Genomic DNA, 22,674 nt, shown 5'->3' with positions numbered 1-22,674 from the left:
GGGTCGAAATGGCGCAAGATCGGAGGAAAGGTGAGGAGCTGGCGCAGCGTTGCAAAAGCTTCGTCGCATGCAGGGGACCAAGCCGACAAGTCATGGCTACCAGCGAGAAGTTCCGTCAGCGGGCCGATAACGGCAGCAAAATTCTTGATGAACCGGCGAAAGTTGGAGCAAAGGCCAAGAAAGCTTCTGAGTTCTTTCAGGAATGTGGGCTTCGGGAAATCAGCAACTGCGCGGAGCTTGGCAGGGTCCGGGAGTACACCATCCTTGGACACGACGTAGCCTAGGATAGTTAGCTGTCGAGCGCCGAAGCGACACTTTTTCGAGTTTAGCTGCAGGCCAGCGTCACTGAGGCAGCGAAGAACACTCTCGAGGCGAAGAAGATGAGACGGAAAATACTGGGAGAAGATGACAACATCGTCGAAGTAGCAGAGGCATGTTTGCCATTTAAGCCCACGGAGGATGTTGTCCATCATACGCTCAAAAGTGGCAGGCGCGTTGCAGAGACCGAAGGGCATCACATTAAATTCATACAGCCCATCAGGTGTGATGAAAGCTGTTTTCGGGCGATCGACTTCGGCCATCGGCACCTGCCAGTACCCAGAGCGCAGATCCAACGAAGAAAAGTATTCCGCTCCCTGCAGGCAATCCAGCGCGTCATCTATACGAGGCAGGGGGTAGACGTCTTTCCGAGTAATTTTGTTTAGCCGGCGGTAGTCTACGCAGAATCTAATGGAGCCGTCCTTTTTCTTCACGAGCACGACCGGAGAAGCCCACGGGCTGTGAGAGGGCTGGATCACGCCGCGGTGTAGGATGTCGTTCACCTGTTCATCAATGATGCGGCGCTCGGCGGAGGAGACGCGGTAGGGGCGTTGGCGCAAGGGTCCATGGGTGCCAGTGTCGATATGGTGGCGAACGGCTGCTGCACGACCCAACGGTGCTTGAGGGGAGTCGAAAGATGCGCGGAAGCGCTGCAGCGAAGCGATGAGCTGGGCGCGGTGGTGAGGTGGTAGAGCGGCATCGACAGAATGGGAAAACATATCTGGGGAGGACGGGTCGGCGATGTCGGCGGGAGGAGTGAGGGCGTTGATGTCATGGGCGGCAGGCTGATCAAGGACAAGAGAAGCGTCGTCGAGATCGATGACATCAACTGTGCCAAGCGATTCTCCCCGAAGTAAAGTGGTGGGGAAAGGCAACGGGTTCGCGACGTACAGGGCACCACAACCACCAGAAAGTGTGAGCACGGCATGAGGGAGCATGACAGATTTTCGGTGGGCACAAGGAGGGGAGGGTGAATAAAGGACAGTAGCGTCAGAGAGGGCAGCACAAGTCACCTGCACGAGAACAGATGATTAAGCTGGTACGTCGACGTCGTCAGCGGCGAGAATAGGTGCGGCGGTAACAGGGGAGGCGTCCAGAAGAGCATCACACAGCGGCGACAAATTAATTTCAGCACGTGGACAGTCAATGATGGCGTGATGCGCGGACAGAAAGTCCCACCCGAGGATGATGTCATGAGAGGAGCGGGTGAGAACGAAGAACTCAATGGTGTAGGAGAGGCCATGGATGACGAGGCGGGCAGTGCACGCTGCCAGAGGGCGAATGGGGTCAGCGCTGGCGGTGCGAAGCGAAAGGTCCGAAAGCGGCGTCATCACTTTTTTTAGTCTGCGGCACAAGTTGCGTCTAATGATGGGCACGGCAGCACCAGTGTCAATGAGCGCGTCAACAGTAACACCTTCAACGATCACTTCAATAACATTCATAGGAGCGGTGATAGGGCTTGAGACGGTCGTTGACGGCTTAGTTCTTGCCTCCGGAACTGCGGCGCCTAGTTTTCCGCTTGGAGGGGTGGTGACCGGCGGCGCATAGGAGAGAGCGAACGGCGTCGAGGAGACGGCGACCGATGGCTGCGGTTGTAGGAGTCGGGGCTAGACGGGGAGGGATTTTGAGGAGGCGGAGCAGAAGAGACAGGTACGGAAGGCAACGGAACGTCGTACGTCGGCGGGCGCCCGTAGTCGTTAGAACCGGATCCGCGCGTGCGGCACCAGCGGGCCACATGACCAGCTAGACCGCAAGCATAGCATATCGGGCGGTTATCTTGGGTACGCCACGGATTCATAGGGCGGGGACCGGTACGAGGCAGAGGATTGTGAGTGAGTGGCAGTGCAGGGGCGAGCTGCCGCGTAGGGTACACGGTGACAGGTGGCGAATAAGCAGGCACAACTGGCTGAGGGCGTGGCCGGGCGACTGCTTCTGCATATGTCAGTGGTGCAGTGACCAGAGGGGCTGGATTAGTGGGCGGCAGGACCTCAGCTACCTGCTCCTGGATGACACGCTGAATAGATGGCGACAGCGATGGTGTTAGGGCGGGTTGGTAGTAACTATCGATAATTGACGAGCGACTTCCTCCCACACAAACTGCTTGATGTGCTGAAGAAGTGTCGGCTGATCGTGAGCAGGACCGCGTACCGCCAAGCTGGAAAGGCTGTCGTCCGGGCAAATGGCACGCCGGGTGACATGGCGCTGTTTGCGGAGCTCGTCGTAGCTTTGGCGCAAACAGACTACGTCGGAGACGGTTTGAGGATCTTTTGACACCAGCATTTGAAATGCGTCGTCCTCAATACCTTTCAGAATGTGTCGTATTTTGTCAGTTTCGCACATAGATGGATTGAGCCGCTTACACAAGTCAACTACGTCCTCGATGTAGCTGGTGAAATTCTCGCCGTTCTGCTGGGCACGACTGCCCAAACGTTGTTGGGCACGAAGTTTTCGGACAGCGGGGCAGCCAAAGAAGTCAGTCAGGCTGGTTTTTAGAGCCGCCCAGGTAGTAAAATGCGCTTCGTGGTTGCGGAACCTCAAGTTGGCGACATCGGTCAAGAAGAAGATGACGTTCGTGAGCTTAACGACGTCATCCCACTTGTTGTAAGCACTTACGCGTTCGTAGGAAGCCAACCAATCTTCTACGTCGGCATCGCCCGTGCCGCTGAAGAGCGTAGGGTCGCGCTGACGGACGGCACCGGAACAGATGACAGCGGTGGTAACGGGCTGGGCCGAGGAGTCGGTCGTCGTGGTAGAGCCTGGTAGCCTGGGCATCGTGGCGTAGCAAGGGAAGAGCAGGCAGCACCTCCACCAAGTGTAATGAGACGACTCGCACAATTAGTGCGGACAGCCGGTCTTTGCGGTGCTGCTCAGCAGGCCAGCGTTCGCAAGCGTGCACCCGAGCTTCGTCAGCTTCGTCTTCTATCTTCTTCGTCTCCTTCGTCGGCGCTAGCCGCTGAGGCAGCAAACCCCAACTCTCTTTATTACAATAGTAACAATACTGATATTATGCATTTGTTGGCCAGCGATAAAATCAAAACATTTGAGATACCTGATTGGTTTCACGGTCTCATGAGGCTTAACGTTCCAAAGAGACACAAGCTATGACGGATGCCGTAGTGGAGGCCTGCGGGTAAATTTCAACCAGCTGTGGTTCTTTAATGTGCACTGGGACAGTTCGAAAAAATACCTGGAACTGTGTCCGATGAAAGAAGAAACAGCACAAGTTGTGCTGGCTTACACGACACCATCGTGCACTGCAGACGTCGTCTTGCTGACGTAACCGCTGCAGGAATACTTTTCGCGCTCTTACTTCGCAACTAGGATATTCACACGCTAACATTTTATCCAGCAACTTTACGTAGGGAACATCAGCAGAGCTCGTTGACGCGCAGGCCGCAAAATGAGTGAGTCCTGTCAGTTACTCGTACCATCACCTCCATACCACACACTCGGGAAACGAAGCTTATGATGAGGTTGGTATGCGTGGTTTATTTTATAGTATCTATTGTACTTTATATAACGAGTAGTATCAATACGGTATCGATAGTACTCTCAATAGAACTATCGAAAGTACTATCGATTGTGCACAATCGATATTCTTTTTTGTCATCGATAGTTCGATGGTGACTCAACTATCGATACTATCGATAGCACTATCGATAGCTTTGTATCACTAGGGGAACCCCCAAGGCGCGGTACTTTCCCCGCTGCTCTTCAATTTGGCTATGATGCACCTGCCGGCGCAGCTCAGTAGAGTCGCCAGCATGAAGCACGCCCTGTGCGCCGATGACATCGTTCTGTGGGCCACGCAGGGCAGCACAGAGGACACTGAGATCACCCTGCAAACAGCGGCGACGATAGTAGACCGCTACGCCCGACGCTGCGGTCTTCAATGTTTCTCTCAAAAATCGGGATTGGTGCACCTCCGCCCCTCTCTAAAGTGCACAACCAAAATGTCTCTTTTTCTTGAGAATGATCCCATACGCGACACTAATGAGATACGGGCACTCGGACGCTACATCCACAAACACAGACGGCCAGACACTACATTGGCCAGACTGCATGGGCCGCATGGTCCACCGGGTTTCCAACAAACGCGGGGTGTTACGAAGTAAGGATGCCTTGCGGCTGGCAAAGGCCTTCGTAACAAGTCGAATTTTCTATTCAACTCCTCATCTCCAAATACGAAAACAAGAGAAGGATTCCTTGAGGTCATCCTTCGCAAAATTGTTAATGTCCTTGACCTCCCCATCACTACTTCAAACAGCCGGCTTATGGCCCGTGCGGTGGTGAATACTTTCCGGGAGCTCTGGGAAGAGCACCTTACAAACTAGTACACGCGCTTGCCGCAAACGGAGTCGGGTCGCCGCCTTCTTCCTCGACTCCATATCCAACAAGTGAAGGCGGGCTAGTTGGTGGTGGACAATGGCGTGCATATTGCAACCGCGCAAAACGACAAGGGACGAAGAGAGAAAAGCACAGGACAAGACGCGAAACTTCAACAGTTGAAGTTCCGCGTCTTGCCCTGTGCTTTCCTCTCTTCGTTCCTTGTCGTTTTGCGCGGTTGCAATATGCACGCCATTTCCATATCCAACACACCACTCCCGTGGAAGGCAGGTTTCATGTCCCAGAACTGTGGAGACGCGCCCTCCATGTGGGACCTCTTCCAGCCAACATGTCACACGAAGACCATAATGGTCTGCGCCTGGCACGAGCGCAAGCCTATTCCAACATTACGACAACAAAACAGGTATATACTACATGGAAGCCTCCGACCATCACCACGGGGGATGGTACACGGCCGCGGTAGTTCACAACAGCAATACAGTTAACGACGTCACCTTCAGAGCCCGCAGTGCGGCACAAGCAGAAGAGGTCGCGATTGCTCTCGCGGCCCCACATTCCCATTCAAAATACATAATCACCGAATCGCGAGGGGCCTGTCGGAACGTCGAACAAGGCTGCACTCCTTTCCTAGCCTATCTAAGCTACCAAAATTGCATAATGGATACGGACCTTGCACACCGTTACCTTATATGGGCCCCTGCTCATCCCAGGCCGGCAGGAAACCAGGCAGCAGACGCAGCCGCCGCGCACGCTGTCTCACCGGGCTGTTTTCTCTTCCCCAGCCGAGCAGGAACCCGACTTTAATCCGGTCTATACGTCCAAGGGTATTACATCCTACTATCAAAATAGTCATCGCCTTTACCCTCGCCCATGTAAAGGCCTCAAGAAGGCGGATGAGTGGCTCCTTCTCCGCCTCCTCACCAATACATTGCTGTGCCCGGTAGCACTAAAACATTTTGACCTCTCCTTTAGCGGCAGCTGCCCGCACTGTAGTGCGGTGTCTTCGGACACCTATCACGTGGTGTGGGCCTGCCCCTCCAACCCGGCCATTCCCCCCATCCCCAACCCAACCCGGGAGGACTGGGAGGCGAGCATGCTCGGCTTCCACGACTCACAGGCCCAACAAGCCTTAGCCGGGTGTGCCCGGACGGCGGCCACCGCCACTTGGGTCCCAAACTAGGGACCTCCACCTAGTGCTTGTAAGGATCGGTCCCTTACGGGCTGATCCAAACATATGTCCTGTCCCTTCCTAATTAATGACTTCACTACCCACCACCACCACCTCGCTTGGTAAATTGTTTTTTTGAGGAAAGCAAATGGCGCGGTATCTAACATAACTCGGTGGACACCTGAACCGCCCCATATGGGAAGGGAGGAAGGTGGGAGTGAAAGAAGAAAGAGGTGCTTTAGTGGGGTCTTCGGAATAATTTCCACCACCTGGGGATCTTTAACATTCACTCATATTACACAGCCCACGGGGGCCTTTTTCGTTCCGCCTACATAAAAACGCGGTCGCCTCCTCAACTGCTCCACACTGGAGTCCCAAAGGGCTGTGGTCAAGCGGGCGCGAGACGGGGCCTCGTCATGCGGTGTCCCGGACTAAGGATACCGACCATGCAGCAGGGTTATTTATTTTTTTTTTAACCCTCAAGCTCTCTTTGATTAAAGTTTTTCACCACCACCACCACCGCGGTCGGTTTCGAACCCGGGCACTCCAGCTCGGTAGACGATCGCCTTAAGCACTGAGCCACCTCGGCGCTCGCTTGCTGAAAAAAATCAAATCCTGCACCATCTTAAACTCCTACTGAATGGAGACACCATCTACAGCCGTTGTTTCAGCTATTCAGCACACGAACTGAACTTTTTTTTCGCTGTTTTTACAGTCATTACTGTTTTCGACGTCACCGCTGAGTCCAGCGAAGCACTGGTTCTGGCCACGCAGCCCAGTTTTGGCTAGCTGGTTTTGCCGTGTTGGAATGGCATAACTCGGCATTTTTAGACACGATCTATTAAATAGTTGTCGGGCTAAGAAATATTAGCTGACCATGAACACAAAAATGAAGAAAGCCGATGGATTCCATTTAAGGGAAATTCAGCACTAATTCGAGTTGGCTTATATTCATCGATTAGTTTAGTTTATGGTGTTTAACGCCCCAAAGCGACTCAGGTTATAAAGGACGCCACAGTGAAGGGATGCGGAAATTTCGACCACCTGAGGTTCCTTAACGTGCACTGACATCGAACAGTACACGGGCCTCTGGAATTTCGCCTCCATCGAGATTCAACCACCGCGGCTGGGATCGAACCCGCGTCTTTCGGGTTAGCAGCCGAGCACCATAACCACTGAGCCATAGCGGCGACTATATTCATTGATTGCCACAATCTAATAATGAAGCGAGCTTTTGTAAAGTAAAAAATGGTAAACGATGAAAAAGTGTCTGAATTTGGATTTGGTTAAACCGATTATACTGCCAAAGCAGGGAGCAGTATTGATTGGCGAAGAAGATGCACAGCGCGATATTTAGTTGAAGATTTATTTATTTATTTATTTATTTTCTGTTATTGTTACGTTTTTTATAAGTTATTCTAACCCTCACCGCTTTGTTTCCTCCATTTTGATTCCTATCTCCTCAAAATCTCTAAAAATTCATTGTACGCTTTCCCAGACTCCTCACCTTTACTTACGAACCTCTCGAGATAAGTCTGGATAAATTTTTCTCGTGTTTGGATCTGCATCAAAATCTGTCCAAACCCTGTCCGTGGGTATTTGCCTTTTCTCCAGAGGCAGCAACAAAACCAGGCGTGTTTAGTAATCGCGCGGGCGGCCTGAAAAGCTGATTTGTTCGGGCCGCCGCAGCTTCGAATCCCCGCCGTGGATATTGACTTGATTCCTTCTTAAGCCTAACATGTCGCTGCTGTTGCTAGACAACGGCAAAAGATCCAAAGATAACAATGTTCTTGATCGGTGCTGGTGCACGTATGATTGCTTTCGCACCAATACTGGTAATGCCACCACGAGCCGTTTAAACACGGAAACTTCCATCGCATTAATATGAGACTCTCCCTGGTTGCCACAAGCCACAGACAGTTTCACACCGGCAATCACGGAGTCCATTATTATCTTGGAAGCAAATACTTGTCCTCGGTACACCCAGTTCTTTACGACAATGCTCGGCCGCGTGAGAGCGCGCACTGATGCTTTCAGACAAGGAAACTGGTCGCAGCTTATTCCCAAAGAACGGAATACCCGACTACCGCAACAAGAACAGACTAGAGGAACAAGAACAAGAACAAGAACAGACTACCAGTAACGCTGCTTTATCCCGTGTGGCGATGACGAGGAGAGAGAAGAACACCCGGCAATTTTTCTCGACCTCGCGGCATCGCGCGTTGCGAAGCAGAAGAAGAACCAGCGTACGCGGCAGCAATCATGACGACGTCGAGCCGGCAGCAGTGGAAAAGCCCGACCGAGTTCCTGTTCGCCTCCATCGGCATGATCGTTGGCCTCTCGAACCTCCTCAGGTTCCCGTTCGTCGTGTACAACAACGGAGGCCGTGAGTGCAGTGTAGTAGTAAGCATGCTGTAAACTGCGGTCAGCCCTCGAGAGCCGCAACTATGCTATTCACGAGAGTAGATAGAGAATGGAAATGTTACCAGGAAAGCATCCCCGATATCCGAAGAGTTGACATCGCGTCTATAGACTAGACACTGCGGCCACCTGCTAGTAGAACAGAGAAACGCGCCGGAAAAGCGGCCACTGGAGACCACGAAGGGACAGCACATTCCCTTTGCGTTTCTCTCTTGGGAAGCTGCATACTTTCGCCCTAGGTAGTTTTCTGAAGCCATGGAGAAGGAATGGAAATGCAGGTGAACATTTTCAATGATTCAGAGCATAGATCGATAATCCGCAAAAAGGTGTTCGATCGATTCTTTCTTGCGACGGCATGGATCGCAAAGCCGCGAACTGGTAAGCCAGCGACGACGCAATTAAAAGGATGCAGTACACATCTAACCCCCCCCCCCCCAAAAAAAAAAAAAAAATTCAAGTAACACGGTTGATCAAAGGCAATTCTCGGCGTGCTTCGTCAAGATGCCAATCATTTTAATGTCAACGTTTTGCGCCGCACGGTATTCGCCCGCCTTTCCAGGTAAGTAGCCCCAGAAGTGGAAAATCAGGTCACTGTGTATAAAAGTGACATACCTCTACAGTGCTAAGGTTCATTTTAAGGCTCAGTGGTTTGAAAGCCGGTGAATCGCACGGCGGCTGTATAACAATATCCGATGGCGCTGCAGAGTACGATCTTCTATTAGGTCCAATATTTGGTCTCCAGCGGCGACAGCATGTTTTACTGAGAGCAAGAAGTGAAGGTGTATTAGAAGATATAGCTGCAGCTCAAACTGAGAAATCAGGGGTTGGAAGCTGCGAGCCTCTCGCACCTAACAAAGGGTTGTAGCTGGATCGCGACCTCTCTTTCTATTGATAAATGGAGGGAGTGGCAAAACGACGCGCACCATTGTAACGCGTGAACGGCACTGACGGTCATCCATTTACTGTTGACGCCGGGTGCAGCTTTCACTGAGTACCAAGTAACCGTGTACCAGCAGTACATGGGTGTACTTGGGTGCATACCAATGCCCGGATGAGACCCTCCTATCGGAACATGGTATTGGTATTTGGGAGGCTCCCATAAAGGTGTTTCAAGTGCCGACTTTTTTGCATTAAAAGGCTGCGATCGGCGCTTTTCTCCGTTAAAAATTATGAATGCACTGTAATTATGTTCAAGGGCTCATCCAAAGTTACTGTGTGGAATATTTCAAAGTTTTCCTTTAAGGCGAAAACAATGCAATATCTCTTCAGTTTAATTTTTGGAAATGGCAGTAAATGAAATCATATTACACTGTGCCTTCCAGTAAGAATACCATCCGGCATCAATCACTAGCACATGCCTCAAAAGGGCCACTGTAGCCACTTTCACGTGGCTGCTGTGTATACCAGTAAGTTGCTGTAGATTGAAAAGGTGAAGAGTCACGTGATATAAAATTATCACCTCGCACTGAGAAACAATCGCTTAGCCTTTGCGTATTGCTCTGTCTTCAGAACATACATCAGCTCTTTATGTAACTTTCATGCCAGGTGCAAGTAAACTTAGCATAGTGAAACAAGGCGACATTTTTGTGGCGTTTCCAGTGGTCTTCATGATGGTGTACGTGTTCCTAATGGCGGTCGTCGCGGTGCCCATGACTTACCTGGAAATCTTCCTGGGCCAGTTCAGCAGCTGCTCTGGACCAGGAGCCTTCAGAGGATTCCCCATGGCCAAAGGTCAGCGCATACGCTGAACTAAGTTTCTAGAGGATCGTTAGTATTGGGATTCTATTGAACGGAACGTTATTTTCTGATAGCATGATAATGGAGATATTAATGCCCCCAAAACGTATCTGATAGGGAATTTGCTACCTTCGGTGAACCTTGATGCATAGGCAGCTACCTCAAACCAATCCGTCTCTCTCGCGTATGCGCAGTAATTTTGCATTCTAAATTGTGGCCACAGAGGTGAGAACGCTTTTCAAGTGTTTACACAGCTCTTGGAAATAATCTGCCAAAGGCTATTCACAGCAACGCTCGAGCCTCAGGAAGCGCCAAATCATAAAATGATGGATACGGGGCATTCTGACGAAGACCAACGCCAACATCTTTACTTTTAAGCTTCGGTTTGCGCATCTCACAAGTGGTGCCCTTCAGCAGTGGGCGCCACCTTCCATTCCTGTTTCGGATACCTTTTGCGTCAGTTAGTTTGGTTGTACTCTGTGGAAGACAGCATTTGTTTCCCCTTTTTTGTTTGTTTTCTTGACAGTTGGGATATTCAGCGGAGACAGTGGTAGTCAGGGAACGGTGCGAATTTCGGCGCATCACCTGAAAGGCATTACGTTGGTATAACATCTAGCGTTAATTAACAAAAGGGGACAGACACAAACTTTGGAACGATGCAAACAATGATCGGTTTCCTTGGCGTGAGGAGGCATCTGCCATCAAGTTTCAGTCGCATGTGTTGAGTGCAAGATGATTTTAGAGTCGCTCGCCATTTACACCTGCATCGATTGACTTCAAGTTGTATTTCCCGCAGTTATTGTGACGTCATCGAACTCAACGGTTGTTTATGGGAATAACCAGTGCTTGGCGAGTGGTTGTTCTTGGCGACGTCATCAGGAATATGGTAGGCCAGGTTGGCTGGTCGACCATGACGTCGAGGTGCACTTCATTGCTGGCGCCGAGCAACACTGAAACTGCTGCTACAAAATCGTTTTTAATTAATTATGAACGGTATGCACTAACAATTTCAGCACAATTTGATGATCACTATGCTCATTAGCCTCTTTCAAGGCAAATAAGCTGACACCAGAAAATTTCGTGCCTTCACCCATTTAAGCCGACGTACGCGTCTCATCGTTACATCAGCTATACATAACGGAAGCAACGATTTGCGAAATATAACAACCAGATAGCTTAACGAAGTTCGAGCGCCTTGTATTACAACGACCAGAAGTGCAGAATTGCTAGGATTGCTTGAATACCAAGACTCAGGACAACGTTGAGAAGTGTGAGCTTTCAAATCACCATCTCCAAAGATCGACCACTTCTTGCTCACACCAACCCCAGTGAATGGTGACACGCGCTTTAAACAAGCATTTATACCGAACACGTTTTAAGTTGTTCTTCAGTTTCAAAGGCTCACATTCGTTTATGAATGGCGTTTTCTACATCGCCCAACTTAACCGCAATGTTGAGCGCACTGTCGGTAACGCAGCACCTAAACGTGCGGTCGTCAGTAGTAGATGTAAACATTCCGTAAAGATTGCGAATCAAGTTTTGCAGCAATGCAAGCAGACGAGAAATATGCATTCAGGTGCTTTTCATCCTAAAAAATCAAGCAATTACAATAAAATTTGATTGTTTGAAGACAGGACGGCGACAGCCTGCGAGCTTTGCAACGCACACTGACGAGGTTGTTATCCCTGCATTACTGTGGTTCCGACATTCGTTTGGAAGACATAAAGAGGCGCTTCGGTTCGGAGGAAAATGCGAGTTTGTGACATCTATATAAAAATCAAGTGGTAAATCTATATAAAAATTGCTGAGGCTCAGCTTGGCTAAGCCTGGGGAATGCGAAGCATATTAGTGGCTAGGCTTGGTAATACATGGCTTTCCTTGGTTGAATACTTGGTCATTTTAATACAACCACTAGAAGCCTTCGTCGTGGGGGAAGACAACGGCATGGCTACAGCGCAACGCCGACTAACCCCGAGACGCGCGTTGGGTGAGCGCCTGGATTGCCACGGAAGCCGCGTGGTGGTGGTGAAAACTTTTAATTTCTGAAATAGAGTTTGGGAGCCACAGAGTTGCCACGCTACATGGTCGGCGTCCCTAGTCCGGGACACCGCATGACAATGCCCCGTCTCTAGCCCGTTTCACCAGAGCCCTTTGGGACTCAAGCGAGGAGCAGTTGAGAAGGGCAGTCTCCCATGCCTCTCTGGAAGGGGTAGGGGAAGGGGGGAGGTGGGGATTTTGAGTACATGCCCACACCATGTGGAAGATATCACAGGTCTCCCCACAGTGTGGGCATCGCCCATCCGTGTTAGGATCGTAATGCTTTAAGATTGCAGGACAGAGTAGAGTACCTGTCTGCAGGCGCCTTAAAGTTCGCTCCTCCGTCTTACTCAGCCCCTTTGCAGGGGCCGGGAAAAGGCGGTGGATGTCGCTATAATGCGTTATAATTTCCTTGAATCGCAGCAGCGGCTGGTTAGTCTCCGAGCCAGAAGAGCTGGGATGAGGAGCCCGGTGAGTAAGCGCTCGGGCAGCCGCGTCAGCGGCCTCATTACCTCGTAAGCCCTGGTGGCCAGGAGCCCAAATGATTCTTTTGGGTGTTGGATCAGTGGCAGTCCGTCTTAGAATGCAAGCAGCTAAGGGGGAGATCTCCCCTGCCAAGTAATGATCACATGCTTTTCGGGAGTCCGTAATGATGATTCTCGAATTGGCGTGGGCGGCAGCAAGCGCTATCGCTACTTCCTCGGCTCGCATTGAATTCGGGGCTCGAAAAGAGAGTCCATCAACGTGCATTTCCTGGTGAACGACAGCGGCCGTGTAAAATCCCGTGGGCGATGGGCCTGCTACGTCTACATAATATACACCGGGTCGGGAGCCGTGTTGTCTCTCAAGAGCCCGAGCCCGCGCTTGTCGCCTGTTTACGTGCATGTCGGTGTCCATGTTCTGCCTGCCCGGTGGAGCGAGCGTTTCACCTACACCGAGTGTGAACGCGCGTTCGAAATGCGCGGGTGTGACGGCTAGGGGTCCCACGGCGACGGCGCGAGGTGGAGGCCGGCTCTCTCATCCGATGTAACGTGGTGTGACGTCACGGTGTCACGTGGCGTGACGTCACGGTGTCACGTGGGGGTCCCACGGCGACGGCGTGAGTGGTAGCTCTAGCAATATGCTTCGCATAAAATCAAGGTTAGCGCAGCTAAAGACCGCTATTCAGCGCTTTCTTATAGTGACAGAATGGACGCCAGTGCGCCGTAAACACTCTGTAAAGAGGCAGAGAACGGAGTAGAGTGATATGTTTGGAATGTGCTGGTATAGAGCATCGTGGTAGGATTTTGAGGAGAAACCATCCTTTCTTCAGTAGAGCGAGCTGTCGGGCTAGTTGGTCATGCATTCTTCGAAAAGAAGTTAGAAGTTGCGCTAACTTCTTTTCGAAAAAAAAAAAAATCCGCTCCTTACTGCGCGCAGCGTGGCAGGTTATCATCTTGACCTCCTTTCAGGTATCGCCTGGAGCATGCTCTACGTCAACCTGTCGTCATGCGTGAGCTACATGAATACAGTCGTCCACGCTTTTTTTTACCTCTTCTACTCGTTCTCACCAACTCTGCCGTGGATCAGCTGTAACAACTCCTGGAGTGACGCCAACTGCTTCATAAGGGATTACAGGATCGTAAGTGAAACCCTTGCCGGAGCTCTTCAGAAATGACACGCTAATCTTACTGTACTGGGCCGCACTGTTTTCTACGCAGCAGTATCTCCGTGCATGGGTCATTCTTGCCCACGCGCTTCTCTGAACATTCCTGCTGTTTTTTTCCAACGCTTGCATGAATGATTCGATAACGCCGTTAGTTAGTGCGGAAAAGAACAGCGCGAAATCGTGTAGCCTTCACACCATCACAAAGAAGTTGCTGTTGAAATGCTTATCGAGCTATTCTACCCGTGCTGCTACACACCGAAGGAAGCTATCGGCTCACCACAATAAGTTTAATGGTTTCTAAACTATGCCTTCAAGTGGTGCAAAGAAACTATGGTAATGAAATCAATACTGCTGAATTTAAGTTTTATGCCAGAGGCAGGGAGCCGGCTGTCACGCCATTCATTAGTGGGTATGAAATGCACCAAAAGGTGCCCCTTTTCACATCGGCCTACTAATCAGCTACCGGAATAGCAAGCTGTACGATCTGCTCAATATCACTCCTCTTGCGAACGCATGCCACGCCACTTCGTTTCGGGCCTGAGAGTGACGTCTAGCCGAGGTTTGTTTTAACAATTCTGCTAACCAGGCCAATTGTTCCGCTTGATTTAGATGCTAAATGAAAGATCCCTTCAGCCGTTTCCTTTTTCTGTACACTGATGGCAGATGATGTAAGAACAAAATGTCCAGAACAGAAGCTGCAGCCGCCTGTAATATGCTTGTCCTACCAAATTCCGCGTCAATGCAACAGGAGTTTCTCGTGCCACCTTGGCTGCTTCCTCCCGTGTGCAGGTGCCGTGCTTCCGCATCAACGCCACCCTCGCGCGCAAGTACTCCTCGAGCAACTACACCGAGAAGGACGCCCTCGCCGTGCCGGGCATAGGACCCGGCAACACTTCCGTGATGGTGCCCGCGAGCGAGTACGACGCCATGCGCAGCACCTGCCTCAACGCCACGCAGACCTCGACGGAGCAGTTCCTGCTGTGAGGAACCGCTTATGCACTCCGTGTTCGTCCTTCTGTTAGACTGTCATTAGTGTAGTCTCCGCCTTAAGGGACTAAGCTCAGCAAATGTTGCATTGCATACGCGCATCTTCTCAGAAAAGAAGTAGTCCAACATTTCTGAAGCGCGAACACAGAATCGGATTTCCTATTTTTAGAGGACCTTCCTCACAGTCCCAAGTAGTCTGGCCATATTTGTGTCAATTTTTTTCCCCGCACGAATCATCTGTTTCTTCAATACAAATTGGATATTGTGTTTATGTAATAAATTTCTGTAATAAATTCTTTTTTCGAAGGACATTCTTGGAAATAACAAAAAGCTACGAGACCAGAAAATGTTTTTTCGAAGGACATTCTTGGAAATAACAAAGAGCTACGAGACCATTTTAAACGATGGGTAAATTGTTGGGTTCTGGGTGTTGCAGGTTTATAAAAACAGCGCTCTAAGTACCGACTGTCTTTTCTCGAGTTAAATACTTGAAGAAGATATGGGCATATTACGCCTCCTATGAAGCTATATTATGGTGTCATGGAAATTAATGTAACCACCACCATTTTATTCACTGATTTCTGTGAACCTGTTTATACTTGAGTAGATATGCTGGAATTATTTTGAAGCGGGATATTATGAAGTTCTGGTGCCGAAGTCATTCCTTGCTACACTGAAGAATAGAAGGAAGGATGCTAGCGCCTTGTGGCACCTAGCTGAAGGCTGGCACCTCAGCATCGGCCTGATGGGTGACCGAAAAATTGGCAGAGGCTCAGCTTAGTTAAACCCGGAAATTGCGAAAGCAACTTCATCCGTTTCTTCAGCCCGCCGTCGTTTCCTACCTCGAGCGAATCGTTGCAGCCTTGCCTTGTGCATGTCGGACGACATGGCCTGGGTGAAACGCACAGCGTGGTTACGCCGGGACGACTGCGGTGAGCCGGGTCGGAGCCCGTTATATCTCCGTCTGGCGTGACCTCATCATAGCGAGCGCCTCCTCGCGGCAGCGGCGCGCAGCTGATGCTCGGCGCACCGTGGTTACACTGGGACGACCGCGACGAGACGAATTGGGGCTCTGTCTCTCTCCGTCTGGTGTGACGTCATCACAGCGAGCGCCTCATCGCGGCAGCGGCGCGCAGCTGCTGCTCGCTGCACCGTGGTTACGCTGGGACGACCGCGACGAGACGAGTTGGGGCTCTGTTTCTCTCCGTCTGGCGTGATGTCACAGCGGAGGTCATGCTAAAGGTCAAACGTGGTTACACCGCCGGGACGACGCTGAAGGGCTAAAACTGCGAGCAGTATTGCTTTCGCAATAAAAGAAGCAAGTTAAGAGTGACAACTTATAAGAAAGCCCCGTGAGCCGAGAAGAGAGCTATTTGGAGAGATTTCACTGTGTATGTCGTAAGAGTTTTTCTCTGGAAAAAAACTGAAGGCACTGTGGCTCGCTGCGCAATGGAAGTTTTTACCTTCTTTCTAGCACAGGGTTCCGGCGTTCAACGCATGGTATTGCGATAGCATTCGTTCGTACAGAAACAACGACGCACCTACGAGACGAATTCTTCAGCGACGTTCAGCTTTCCTCAAATACAGGCGCGCCAATTCCATACCTTGTTTAGCACCAAGAAGGGCCTCTCACTCACAGACACAACATTGACAGCGTAAATCCCTTTTCATCCACCTATCGGCAAACGAGCCGGCCCGCTGTCGTAGCTTGCGAACCGTGTGGAGGGAGAATTTTGGTAACGCACTGCCGCTGGCAAATCTGGTCATCGTCGTCATTCGAGAATCATACGTGTTGAGCAAAATCTAGCCGGACATTCAGCCGGAGTGCAAATGGTGTCACGAATTGGCAACCTATGACCACGTATTATGGAGCTGTAGCATAGCACCGCCACCGGCGGACATTATGCGTGATCCTTCCCTCGAGCAGTGGGAGGCCGTGCTGGCCAGCTCAGACCCGGTCGTCCAGACCAGGGCCGTGGAGTGGGCCACCCAGGTCGCCGTCAGCCACGGGTTGATGGCCATCTAACACGGAATCGTCCACACATGCTCTCTGACGAAAATAAAGTTTTTCCATCCATCCATCCATTCGAAGGCACACACTGCGTGCTTCCCTTTGCGGCTCGCCATTTCGCTAGGCACGAGCCAAGCTGCAGGTATCATTCGCGCGGAAATTTTGAAATAACCGGTATGAGTTTCGGGGCAATGTTCGTCGTCGGTTTCGAACAACGTTCGCCCTGGTCGACTGGGAGAGGGAGCAGAAAGCAAGGCGTCGTGTCTTTCCGCCAATAATGCGAGTACAGCAACCTAATCAGTCGTGATGTTCTTTACAACAACTAAGCGTGCCCTAATCATCGGACGGCTTCATCGTCGTCAACGTAGACACTAGCGTAGATGCACGCACTTCTAGGCAGACGTTTGCGGTACGCATAACTCTCCTGTCTTAATTCAGCATTGCAGATATGTAGTACACGAGGGGCACTGTATCGTTCCTGATAGCGGTGCTCTCTGACAAACAAGGAAGCGCCGATCCAAACTGATGAAGCACCCTGTTCTCTCTTTTGACACAGTTGACGGCGGAACGTCACCGCCGCTGGCACGGCAACTCTTGGCAGGCAAGAATCCGTCTGTCGGACAGTGAGCAATTTCTCAGAGGTAGTAGTAAACATTTTGATGTCGACGGCGACGCCAGACGCACGCGCCTCGGGTCGTCTGAACCCGAACCTTGACATACACTGGTCCACGTACTTTCCGTCCGAGGCGCGGCGGTAGAATTTCTATAAAGGCGGAATTCCAGAGGCCCGTGTACTGCGCGATGTCAGTGCACGTTGAAGACCCCTAGGTGGTCCAGGTGGTCGACATTTCCGAAGCCCTTCCGTATAGCGTCCCCATAGCCTGAGTTGCTTTGGGACGTTAAACCCCCATAAGTCATACACCATTCTGCCCCTTAACCCACTTTGCAGACCCATGCCAGTTCCATACGAGGGCCTCGACTCGCACGTTGAAATGTGTCGCTGGGGTGCCTCATTCAGAGGAAAGCACGGACTGTTGCTTTCTCCTCGACCGAAAGCTTGATGGCATCGAGCCTCGTGCGAAGTCGTCTGCCGAAGAACTGGTTGGCTCTAATTTCTTTTGTAGTGCATGGGCGGTAAATAAGTAAAAACACTCGTGCCGTCATTTATAGAGCATCTCCCTCTCGCCTCTTTCACAGCGCTGACTTCACTGAATGACTAAGCCTCTCACCGAGACAGTTGGTAGTCGGATGGTGGGGCGCGGCTGCGATGGGTCGATCTCCCAGGTTCCTGATGAAGGTATGGAATTGAGAGGAGACAAAGTGTGGTCCTTTTTATCGTCCTGACCATGACCACTTAGACCTGCGGCCAGTACGAGTGTGCGTTCATTCACCTGTCAACATATGAAAGCAGTTCGTAGTCACACCGGTGGAGCGTGCGCCGCAGCATCACAGTGGTGGCAAAAATCACACGATGTTGATGTTGAAATTTCAAGTGTAGCATAGCAAATAAGTTCTATGCAACAACGCACCTCGAAGCCCCAAACCTACTGGTGGGCCTCATCACTATCTGCAATTGACTTGTGGTGCAGAAACATCCAGGCATCGTTAGAGTTAGACGAGTTAACGAGTCCAGTGCTTTGGCCACCGTGTCATCTCGACAGTTATGGCAGTTTTACAAGCGCCTACCAGAGACAAAAACAAACTGGAGGGTACACTTAAGCCCCACCATGAGGGTAGGACGCGATAACGTTAATTGGTCTATTCACATACGCCCGGAAATGGTCACTCACTACTTTACAATTTATAGATCGCTGGGGCTCATCATACCCCCTTCTACCCCAGCGGTGCAGTGGTTAAGCGATGCGCCACAGCCCTACGTTGGCAGGTGGGGCCCCCAGTGAGGCTTGTCATACCCATGTCGCTCTTCCCGTGCAACCTCTCGCCACCAGTCATTAAACTGCCACCTGCTACTGTTGGCACCTTGCTCCCATTCCGATGCGAATGTTAGGATGATGCCACAATGGTGGCCCACCTGCCTTCTAGGTTGCTTCTGTGGTCATTTTTCTTGACTTTTTTTTTGCTTACGGCCAATGACGCCGACGATGACGTCGGTTTTTCTGCCGCACGTGACTATTTGCGCTATCGCGTTAAAATGTTTGGCAATTCGTCGAAAGCTTTCCAGGAATGATAACTCAGACATACAATAGCTCTTCGTTTTTATCGAGCACACATGAAAGTGGTGAACGATAGGAGCTTCGAGTTACTTATTATCGCACCGAACTAGGCAGCAAAGAGCTATAAATTTACGCTCCCAAGCGAAAGCAGAGCTGTGTGGACCTCTTTTAGCATTAGGCGCGTTAACTAGACCGAATGTGATCATGTCCCCGATTTCTCCGCTACACATGCTGTCAAGTTTTCAATACCGACTTACGCCCTAAGAGTAGCAGTTAAAAGGCGTACTTGAGAAAAAGAGCTAAATAACTAAGTATACAAACGCCGTAAATGTAGAGGACAATCATGGACAGAAATGAGGATAGAATGACATAACAGCAATATAAAAATAATGTACGCACAGGTAATATACATTCGTGCAACTACGTGTAAGGTAATTTTGGTTTCTTGTAATCTTAAACTGAGACTTGAGGCCGCGGTACATGTGGCCAACAACAATACATGGTCGGGAGAGAGCGAGTGACCTCGACCTGGGCGATTTGATCCTGAAATATTCCGTCCACTCTTTCCTCAATTCATCTCCGTCATTATTTCGCGCTATTATTGATGAGCACCACCTATTAACATTAACCGCGTACCTAATAACCGTGTCACACTATTCGCAGGAAAGAAATCCTACACCTAACCTCAGGCATTGAGGAAATCGGCACCCTCCATCGGAACGTTCTCCTCGTGAACGGCATCTTCTGGTTGGCGGGCTTTTTTACGATCTTCAAGGGCATCCGAAGCTGTGCGAAGGTACGGCTGCTCGATAAGGCCTACAATACTCCTTTTAATGAGCCTCCGAAGATGGGTGCTTGTCACAGGCAGGCGTACGGGATGACTACGAGGACACCGAAGGCGAAGTGGACACAATAGGAAACTAGTCTCATACAACTAGCACTTTAATCATAGACATAGAAGGCAAAAACACGAGCTTGGGCAAAGCTGCGGAATCAAAGGGTTTCTGGAAACATATCTGTCAAATTTTGGCAAGCGTTCACTTTCAAGCTATTCTTTAGGCTGTTTTCAAGACTGATTTTGATCATTTTTATGGCGGACTCACATCTGTAACCAGACGGGGCTTGGCACAATGTATTTTCCTCTGTTCAAGGTAGGGTAAAAGACCTTCTAAGCGTTTGGCAAGGAATAGGCCATGGGAAAACTTGTACACATTGTATAACCGGTTGGTACCCGGAGGCACGGTGGATCGAACACCGCATCTCCCGCATGCGAGGAGGATGCTCAAACCATTAGACTTCCGCTGTGTAGGAGTTTTTAAGGCAGCTTTTGAAGCTGGTTCAGGTGGACATCCCTGTGCCTCTGCAAGTCTGTCATAACCCAGCAGAGTTTTGTCTTGCCGCAGACGTAACTGAACGGAAGTGGGAAACAATGATGATGATGGTAGCTGAAACTTGATTTCTGGCCGCCGTTCCAGGTGGCGCTGTGCACTTCGTATACCACGTACGCGCTGCTGCTCGTGCTTCTCCTGTCCAGTGTGGTGCAGCGCGGCTCTATGCGAGGCCTGGCCGCATACTTCTCTCCGGACTGGGAAAAGTTCCTGCACCTCATGGTACATCCTGCATGTCGTGTTTTCTGTCGTCACTTTTTCTCTGGCTGGCCGCATGAACGGGAAACCTCAGCGGTGTCATGCATTAGGAAAGAAGGCACTAAGAGGAGGCATCTTATCAGAGCCTAGCTTACTCTTAGGGCCAACAATTCAGTGTAGAAATGCAATTCGCAATTCAGAGATGGAGAGAAAAAGATGCCCAGGCTTAGCTTGGTTATAGGCCTTTGGCGTGGTATGGAAGCAGGTCAGTGGCTCATTGTGTAACTTCAAATTACGACCTTTGGAGGTGGGCAGCGTGGTTGGCCGCACGGAACGCTACGGCTTACACGTACTCTGCAGAAGCTGTGCCTCTGCCGCAAAGTGTGTCACCGCTGTACCCTTTTCTAAGATCATAAACGACTAAGACGGCGTCGTTATTAACCATATATATATATGTTAAAGAATGCAGTTACTAGGAGATGAGCTGTGACGTTTGGATGCAGATTAGCGGAGCAATGGTAAATAACTGGGCACGAACGATACCTTATCAGGCGCTGAAGCGCTTTACTGCTAGAGCTCAGCGGTGTTGCTGACATGAACATAGTTGCAACACTGTAATCTACGTACAGTGCTTCGCTGAACCACACTCCGAAGCAAATTTTCAAAGCATAGAAAGCTTCACCTGTCCATCGGATAGCTGTCGCCTGCTGCCCTCTACAGGCATTAATGTTGAGGTTCCGTAAGGGAAGGCTTCAATGTTGGACGAGCAAAATAGGCACAATGATTCCTCACACATCGGTAGTCCTCTCAAGTTCGCTCGTTCGGGTGGGAAGTATGAAGATGGAGGTGAATGATTAGGCCTCTTTTCTCTTCGTCCCGTGACAGACGTGGCGAGCGGCGTCGCAGCAGCTTCTCTTCAGCATGGGGCTGGCACTGGGCACGCTGACATGCTACGGCAGCTACAAGCGCTTCCAGTGGCCCCTCTCAATGTAAGCGGGCTGCTCTCTCAGGGAGCAAGGAGACGTTCCCTTACGCTGGTGCGTCATTTAGAAATTGCTGGGGAAATGTTCTGATCGTCGCAAAATTGCGGCCACAGGTTTTCACGAGTGGAGAAAATTAAAATGCAGCAAAACCGACTTTTGCGCTGTGTACTTTACTGGTGACGAAGAACATGCTTTACCTCCTTTCCTACGTAGATACTGGTACTCCATTCCACAAACAGCCCCTTTTTACCAGGCGGTAGAAGACACTTCAGCGTCGTCTTTCTCATGTTGGTGGCGAACTTCCCCTTTTTACTAGTTTCGAAAACCTCCATCGCATGCCTTGATCCCTGCTTGCGAAGTGTGCTGACTTCACGTGCATAAGCATCAATGAAGCCTTGTTTTCAGGCTCGTCATTTTCGTACGCTCACGATCGCATGGCACTCGCACTCATATTTCCGTGCTAGTGGTCATGTATTGCTCGCCCCACTTGTCGCAAGCTAAGCTGTTCGGCGCGTACTCTCTAGCATTAAAGGGTCCAGCGTCCCATTGCGATGCAGACGCCATCGTGCGATGCGTGCAGTGCACACTACGAGGACGCATGCTCTTCACCACCTCAGCGCCTCAATTAAGCCGCAATCTATATCACAGGGCTCAGGCTCACAGTACGACGCAGAGTTATGTTTTTTTTTCGTATAGCACAGCGCGTAGGTCTTCTGGTTACTACCATGATCTTGGGAACAAGTTTTTAGACTGCTTTGAGAGGAGCTTGCAACATGGCGGTGTTCACTTTGTCAACTGTGTGTGTTAGAAATGCTGACAGTGTGCTTCTGTAAATTGGGGCCGCTTCTTCCGACGGCCGCACAAATGCAGCCCTGGTCTCTAACCAACAAGCTTAATTTTTCTCGGGAAAAAATGTTTCGGGCGTTTTTGTTATCAAGAACCGTTCTCGAAGCGACAAGCTGTAACAAATAAATTATTTTGTTAGTACTCCGTTTTTAATCTACGCCACAACTACAGCAATAACCGTTGATTGTGAGGGCGCGCTATTAATTGAGACTATGACAAATCCCGAAGAAAAAACGTATAAATAATATTTGAAAAAGTGTCAAAGCATTCCGGCCCGTGTAGCTTCTGTGCGCACACTGGATGCGACCTTGTATCTTGCTCTGTCTTCATTCTATCACTGCTGTAAAAAAACATTGAATAAGCGCCGGCAATTCGCCGCGTATCATGAAGAAATGTATTTATCACACTGGA

General features: G+C 50.4%; 1 protein-coding gene across 1 annotated transcript in view; it reads left to right on the top strand.

Moving 5' to 3' along the window:
* The first annotated feature begins 8,071 nt into the window (after positions 1–8,071).
* The window catches only part of LOC149370585 (creatine transporter-like), a 33,388-nt gene continuing 18,785 nt past the window's right edge, over positions 8,072–22,674 (top strand). The window contains exons 1-7 of the mRNA XM_089578047.1: positions 8,072–8,219; positions 9,854–9,985; positions 13,480–13,649; positions 14,466–14,656; positions 19,512–19,644; positions 20,324–20,458; positions 21,320–21,423. Coding sequence (XP_089434173.1) covers positions 8,096–8,219; positions 9,854–9,985; positions 13,480–13,649; positions 14,466–14,656; positions 19,512–19,644; positions 20,324–20,458; positions 21,320–21,423 — 989 coding nt within the window. The 5' untranslated portion in view covers positions 8,072–8,095. The remainder of the gene's footprint in view (positions 8,220–9,853; positions 9,986–13,479; positions 13,650–14,465; positions 14,657–19,511; positions 19,645–20,323; positions 20,459–21,319; positions 21,424–22,674) is intronic.

This window comes from Amblyomma mixtum, chromosome 1 (assembly GCF_055824585.1).
Source record: "Amblyomma mixtum isolate Tamu chromosome 1, ASM5582458v1, whole genome shotgun sequence".
In the NCBI taxonomy this organism is placed as follows: domain Eukaryota; kingdom Metazoa; phylum Arthropoda; class Arachnida; order Ixodida; family Ixodidae; genus Amblyomma; species Amblyomma mixtum.
The sequence above is the reverse complement of the archived record's forward strand: the minus strand, read 5'-3'. Positions and strand labels throughout refer to the sequence as shown.